Source organism: Primulina huaijiensis, chromosome 16 (assembly GCF_012295235.1).
Source record: "Primulina huaijiensis isolate GDHJ02 chromosome 16, ASM1229523v2, whole genome shotgun sequence".
In the NCBI taxonomy this organism is placed as follows: Eukaryota; Viridiplantae; Streptophyta; class Magnoliopsida; order Lamiales; family Gesneriaceae; genus Primulina; species Primulina huaijiensis.
This window is the reverse complement of record NC_133321.1, coordinates 11,099,627-11,107,190: the sequence shown is the minus strand read 5'-3', so window position 1 is coordinate 11,107,190 and position 7,564 is coordinate 11,099,627. Positions and strand designations below refer to the sequence as shown.

The window sequence follows — 7,564 nt, the reverse complement described above, 5'->3', positions numbered from 1 at the left end:
AGTCAACTGACTGCAGTTGTGAACCTTATCAGCTTCTACCTTTCAGCTGAACACGTCATCAGTTGAAAACGACAACCGAAAAAAAGTACAACAGTCTGCAACTGTTAGTGGGAACTCCGCATTACAGAAAAGGCGCACTGTACTATTGGCAGAGGAATTTTGACGTGGCACATCAACGGATAGAAAGTTTAAACTGTATTCAATATTACCGTTGGAGGGAAGCCTATAAATAGCAGAGAAAAGCAGCTATAAAAAACAAGAAACACGAATCTTTACAATCAGTTGCGAAGAGTGAACTAGCTATCTTTCTTACTATTACTCTGTTGAAATTTGCGCTCACACTTATCATAAACATTCATAGCTCTCAGGATATCTTTCGAGAACTTTAGCACATTGTGATCACTGTAAAACTTGATCCTAGAGATCAGTTGTGCTATGTTTCTCAATCGAGCAATTTGAGTTGTACACTAAGAGTTTCAGTTTTGGCATTGTTAAGTCCAAACTGAAGTGGGTCTGTAAAAGTCTTGTATTGATCAAAGTCTTTTAGTGAAAATCCTATCTTCGTGATAGAAGGGATGACGTAGGAGTAATTGAAATCTCCGAACACCCAGAAACAAACCTTGTGCATTTCTTACAAGTTTTTAAGTTACTTTATTCTATCTTTCATTCAGTTATTTTCCGCACTTAACTGTTAACTGACTGTGATCGACTGACAAGATTTTGAGAATCAGTTTCTCATCAAACTGATTCAAACCTTTAAGAAAGAGTTAAAAACTGTGAGTGTTTATTCAACCCCCCTTCTAAACACTCCTTTTCCTATAACTGATCCTATCAAGTGGTATCAGAGCAAGTTTGATCTTGTCCTTGAATATTCTTTTCCCCGAAACTGATCATTATGAATTAATTCAACAAGATTCCTATGTTCTGCAGAGAAGAATTTGATGACTGAAAAATCAGAATGCAGGCTCACCTAGCTGCACAAGATGACGATATGTGGTAGGTCATTACTGATGGACCTATGAAGATATTGAAAGCCAATACAGCTGTTGCCATAACTGATGGGGCACCTCATCGAATAGAAAAGCCCAGAGAAGAATGGACAGCTGAGGATAAAACAAAAGCCAACTTGGATAATGTGGCGAAGGATATCTTCTATAAAACGCTGGATAAAGTCACGTTCAGCAAAATCAAAATGTGCAAAACAGCTAAGAAAATATGGGAGAAATTGATACAGCTGTGTGAAAGAAACGAACAGACTAAAGAGAATAAGCTATCAGTTGCCGTTAAAAAATTTGATAACATCAAGATGAAAACTGGAGAATCAATGCATGAATACGACGAAAGAGTCAGTTGCATTATCAATGAGTTAAATGCACTTGGAAATGTGTATTCCAACAAAGAGGTTGTACTGAAATTTGTCAGGGGTCTTCCCAAGGAATGGGATGTTAAGACCATGGCGATGAGGGAGTTAAAGGACCTAAGCAAGGTTGAGCTCCATGACCTGTTTGCTGATCTGAAGGCTTATGAGTTTGAGCTGCAGACTAGAGAAGGAGAACCCTCAACCCCAGTAGCTATAACTGCTTTAACTGCTGTCAGACTGGAACCAACTGGTTCAGTTTAAAAATCTGCCAATCAGCTGAGCAATGAAGCAATGACATTGTTTGTCAAAAAGTTTGGAAGGTTTATCAGGAAGAAGCAAGGAAACTTCCAAAAGCAATACCAGAGAAACAACTCCAAAGAAAAACCGTATACTTGCTACAACTGTGGAAAAGCTGGTAATTTGATAGCAGACTGTCCTAAACCAAAGAAAGACAGCCGAGGTGCAGCTGAAAGAAGGAAAAAGCACTATGAGCACAAAAGAAGGACCAAGGATGACAAAAAGACATTCAAAAAGAGGCATGAGGTACTTTTAGCTGAGGAAAGCAAATCTAAGTGGGCAGAAAGGGACAGTGAAGAGTTAGAGCCTGAAACCTCATGCAGTTCAAGTGATGAGGAAGAAGAAGTCAAATGCTTGATGGCTGACAATGAAGAACTGGAGTCAGAAAGCGAACAGGTATTTGATTTCGGCTCTACTGATTTCACTCTTGAGGAACTCATTATCACATTGCATGACATGGTAAATGAGTATCACAAACTTGCTCGATGATTTCAGAAGGTTAAAACTGAGCAAACTGATCCCAGTGACAACAAAACAGAAACTGATAAGTCAGTTGAACTGTTGAATCTAAAAAGGGAGATTGCACAGCAAAAAGCTGAAATGATTGAAAATCAAGCCTTGATATGTAAGTTAAAAACTAAAATTTCAAAAAATATTAAACTGATTCAAGCTTGGAACAATTCTTCAGTTGCATTGACTGAAATGCAGAATTGTCAAAAATCTGTTTTTGATAAAACTTTTTTGGGTTTTTACAATCAAAATGAAAATTCTGCAAGTGATACACAACCAAAGTTGAGTGAAAACAAAGGAAAGTACATTACCTTTGTAAAATCAACTATGGTAAATGAATTCCCAGAACCTAGTAAACCAGCTGTTCAATTGACTGAAAGTAAGAACAAAGGCAAACAGTATGGAATTGGATATAGCTCTAAGAGTATAACTGATGAAAGAAACTGGTCACCTAAACGATTCAGTCGCAAAAATCAGTACTGAAGAAATAGCTATTACAATTACTACAACTGTAAGCCGGTTTAGAAACGATGTCAAAAGAATAGTCAGTTGAAGAAGGTTACAAATCATACTGTCTCATCCTCACACCACACACACATTGCCAAAAATTTGAGAAAGACTATTTGGAACACAGCAACTGGGAAGTCAGTTAGACTGGTCCAAGTCTGGGTTCCTAAAGGACTAATATGTTTAGGACCCAAATGAACATGGGTACCAAAATTATATACTGTGTGTGATTGCAGGTAACAGGTACAAGCAAGGAATCAACTTGGTATCTAGACAGTGGTTGTTCAAGGCACATGACAGGAGATGCAAGTTTACTATCTCAACTGATCAAATATACTGGACCAAACATCAGTTTTGGAGACAATTCCAAAGGTAAAACTTTGGGTAAGGATAAGCTTATCCATGGTAACTTCTCCATTAAAGATATTTTATTAGTTGAGAATCTTAAGTATAACTTGATTAGCATCAGTCAGTTATGTGATAATGGATTCTCAGTTTAGTTTGACAAATATTCATGTTCAGTCAAAGATTCAACTGATGAGGTCATCTTAACTGGCAAACGTTGTCGGAACACTTACAAAGTCAGTTGGAATGATCAACCCTTTGCACCAGTTTGTTTTATTTCTTCCAAATCATCTAAGAATTGGTTGTGGCATAAGAGATTAAACCACCTGAACTTTAAATCTATTGCATATATGAGTAACCATGATCTTGTAACTGGTTTTCCCAAAATGGATTTTTCCAAAGATAAAATTTGTTCAGCATGTCAGTTTGGTAAACAAGTAAGATTTTTTTAAAAAAAAACAAGGGTTGTAAATCTTATTCCCGATGCTTAGAACTGTTACATATGGATCTTTTTGGTCCAATACCAGTAATGAGTTTAGGAGGAATAAAATACACCTTGGTGGTTGTAGATGATTTTTCAAGATTTACTTGGGTTATTTTTCTCAAATCCAAAGACCAAACTGCTGCACAACTGATCATGCTTCTCAAAAGACTATTAAATGAAAAATCAGTTGGAATTGATCGAATCAGGTCTGAAAGAGGGACTGAATTCGTCAATCAAATTCTTTCAAATTTTTTAGAAAATGCTGGAATTTGGCATGAACTTTCAGCAGCTAGAACACCTCAGCAAAATGGTGTAGCTGAGAGAAGAAATCAGACCCTTAAAAAAGCTGCTAAAACAATGCTTGATGATTATGGTATTTCTCAAAGATTTAGGGCAGAGGCAGTAAACACTGCATGTTATACTCAGAACAGAGCAATGATTAATAAGAATGATATGAAAACACCTTATGAGATTCGCCATGGAAGAAAAAAATGTGGTTTCTTATTTTAAAATATTCGGCTGCAGATGTTTTATACTCGATAATGAAAAAAATCATTTAAAACATTTTCATGCTAAATCTGCAGAGGGAATATTTCTTGGATATTCATTAGTTAGTAAAGCTTATAGAGTCTTCAAAAAAAACACTTTAAATGTTGAAGAATCTATCCATGTTGTTTTTGATGAATCTATACTAACTGATAAGCCAACTGATCCAGTTGAGCTAGTTGATAGATTTACAGATATCGGTTTGGAGGATGATAATGAAGAAGAAAATCATATTAATCGAAACATTCTTCAAAGACCTGAACCAGAAGTGTTAGATCAACCAGTTAAACAAGAAGCTGCTTTTGATAATCAGTTGGTAGAGCCTATTGAAAATATTCAGTTACCAACTGATACAGCAGCAACTGAAACTGGAGAAAATACTCAGTTGGAAACTGAAGCAGTTGCTAACTTGGATGCAACAAATACAAAGTACAGATTGAAGAAATCACATCCTCCAGAATTGGTAATAGGTAATCAATCTGATCCGGTAAAAACTCGCAATCAATTGCTTAATCTATTTATTAATTCAGATTTACTTTCCCAACTGGAACCAAAGAGAACTGATGAAGCTCTTGCTGACCCTAACTGGATAAACGCTTTGCAAGAAGAGTTAAACCAGTTTACCCATAACAATGTCTAGAACCTAGTTCCAAGACCAATTTAAAAAACTATTATAGGTACAAAATGGGTGTAAAGAAACAAACTGAACGAAGATGGTTCAGTTGTGCACAAAAAAGCAAGACTAGTAGCACAAGGATACATGCAAGAAGAAAGAATTGATTACGATGAAACATATGCATCAGTTGCAAGACTGGAGGCAATTAGAATATTCTTTGCCTATGCATCATTCAAGAATTTTAAAGTTTACCAGATGGACGTAAGGAGTGCATTCCTGAATGGTCAGCTACAAGAAGAAGTCTATATTGAACAGCCTCCAGGTTTTATCAATAATCATTTTCCTGATCATGTCTACCATTTGAACAAAGCCTTATATGGTCTTAAACAAGCTCCAAGAGCTTGGTATGAAACTCTTTCAAAATTTCTAACTGATCACGATTTCTCTGTTGGATCAGTTGATAAGACGTTGTTCAAATTCTCTAAGAATTATCATATCCTACTTGTTCAAATTTATGTTGATGACATTATATTTTGTTCAACTAACCGCAAATTATGCGAGAAATTCGCTAAGTTGATGCATGACAAATTTGAAATGAGCATGATGGGTGAACTGACATTTTTCCTTGGACTACAAATGAGTCAATTGGAGACTGGTATTTTTATCAGTCAAACTAAATACACGAAGGAGTTGCTTAAGAAATTTGACAGGGAATCATGTTCAGCTGCAAGTACTCCCATGAGCTCATCTGTAAAACTGGACACTGATCCAGGGGGAATATCAATTGAGACGACACTCTACAGAGGTTTAATAGGTTCATTATTGTACCTAACTGCTATTCGTCCTGATATTGTATTTGTTGTCTGTATGTGTGCTAGATTTCAAGCAAACCCTAAGCAATCGCATTTTTCTGCTGCCAAACGTATTTTACAATATCTTAAAGGCACGCCAAATGTTGGGTTATGGTACTCTAAAGACTCTTCTTTCAATTTAGTTGGATATTCAGATGCAGATTATGCAGGATGTAAACCTGATCGTAAAAGTACAAGTGGATCATGTCAGTTTCTAGGAGATCGACTGATTTTTTGGTTCAGCAAGAAGCAGACATCCATAGTCACTTCCACAACTGAAGCAGAATATCTTGCTGCTGGAAGCTGCTGTGCTCAACTGCTCTGGATCCAGCAACAACTGAAAGATTATGGAGTTATGGCCAAAGAATCACCCATATTTTGTGACAATACCATCACGATTGCTATCACTTATAATCCAGTTCTACACTCAAAGACCAAGCATATAGATGTCAGACATCACTTCATCAGAGATCATGCCTTGAAGAAAGCCATCAGACTGGAATATGTTTCAACTAAACAACAAGCAGCTGACATCTTCACCAAACAATTGCCCGAGACTAAGTTTTCTTACTTTCGCAATATACTTGGTTTAATTGATTTAACTTGATCATATCATAGTTATTATCATTTTGCTTGTTTATCAGTTAGTTAGTTGCTAGTTCATATCATTTCAGTTAGTTCTCTATTTATCAACTTATGCCAGTTAGTGCTACAGATAAGTAAAAGACAACGATAAACGAAAATAAAATTTTATTTATGATAAGCAATGCGTACATTGGTTATTTCTCTTTTTACTGCAGACCTCCACTGGGACAGCCAGTTGGATACTTTCCCAGCGAAAGTCTTTAGGAAGCCCTTTGAAATAGCAATTTTTTTCGGAGTTCTCCTTTCTTTGATCAGCATCAGGAGGTAGACACCTTCGTCAGTGAAGATGTCCACCTCATCAGCAACGTGAAGAATACCTCCTCATAGTTGCTAACCGTCTGGAGTTAGCAGCTAATCCCTCCTGTTGGAAAGATTGGAGGTCCTGAAGCTTTAGCCAGTAATGCAGAATCTTCTCATATACTTCGTCTTCTATTGCAGACTTTCTGGGCTCCATAGCTGACTGCATAAAATCTTCAGCCATATCTGGACTTTTTGAATCACTTACTCCTGTCATTAACGTTTGAACTGATATTTGCTTGATGATAATTTTTGATTAATCGTGTCACGTCTATTTATAGCCAAAGCCCAAGGAAACTGAAGAGACGCAATCATTACACTGGACGATTCATCTTCTGAGAATAAGATTCTTTTTCATTACTTACTCGTTATATTAACTGTTGTTTAGATTTCTAATTTAGACATGCAATTATTAAGGGGGAATCTCGATTTTAAGAGGTTAATTGAGAATACAGTAGTTAGTGAATTTTCATCTGAAATGATTCAGTATCACAACTGATCGTTCAGCTCATAATTAAACTAATCTTCTCATATAAGTTAACTAATTAATTGTACTTTATTCCAAATCAAGTGATGTGACTGTTATTTTTCGCATTAAATGCTGAATAGAGTTTTAAAACGTGGACCCATTTGAACCATTTATAATTGCACATACGTTTTTAGCACACGTACACACGTTTTTATTCAAATTTCCGTGGACTGACACGTGTCCAAAAAATTGAACAGTTACTTACATATGTACCTTTCCCCGCTCCAATTCAGTTCTTCCTTACGCGTACATTACTTTTATAAGAAAATTCATACTCAGAGCTTTTACCTTGCAAAATTTTAGATTCTCTAACTCTCAGAAATGGCAAACCAAGTTCCCGCACATATTCTGAATTCTATGGCTGTCAACTTTTAATATGTTCAATCAATCAATGATTCCGATGTCAAGAACGTATTTTTGAAATTCAAAACAGCTGGATTAAAGACATTTTTCGGCCAATCCTCTCAGGAAATTTATCCGAAGGAGCTTCATGACTTCTACACTAATGGCTACGTTACTGTTGATGGAAACGTCGCTACTATGTCAATGGTCAATTGCAGATAATTTCTAAAGAATT

The 7,564-nt window shown here is 36.2% G+C and overlaps 1 protein-coding gene across 1 annotated transcript; it reads left to right on the top strand.

Annotated features, from left to right (window-relative positions):
* Positions 1-1,192: 1,192 nt before the first annotated feature.
* On the top strand, positions 1,193-1,621 carry LOC140961008 (uncharacterized). The gene has a single exon (XM_073419334.1). The coding sequence runs from the start codon at positions 1,193-1,195 to the stop codon at positions 1,619-1,621; it is 429 nt and encodes a 142-aa protein (XP_073275435.1).
* The last annotated feature ends 5,943 nt before the right edge of the window (positions 1,622-7,564 follow it).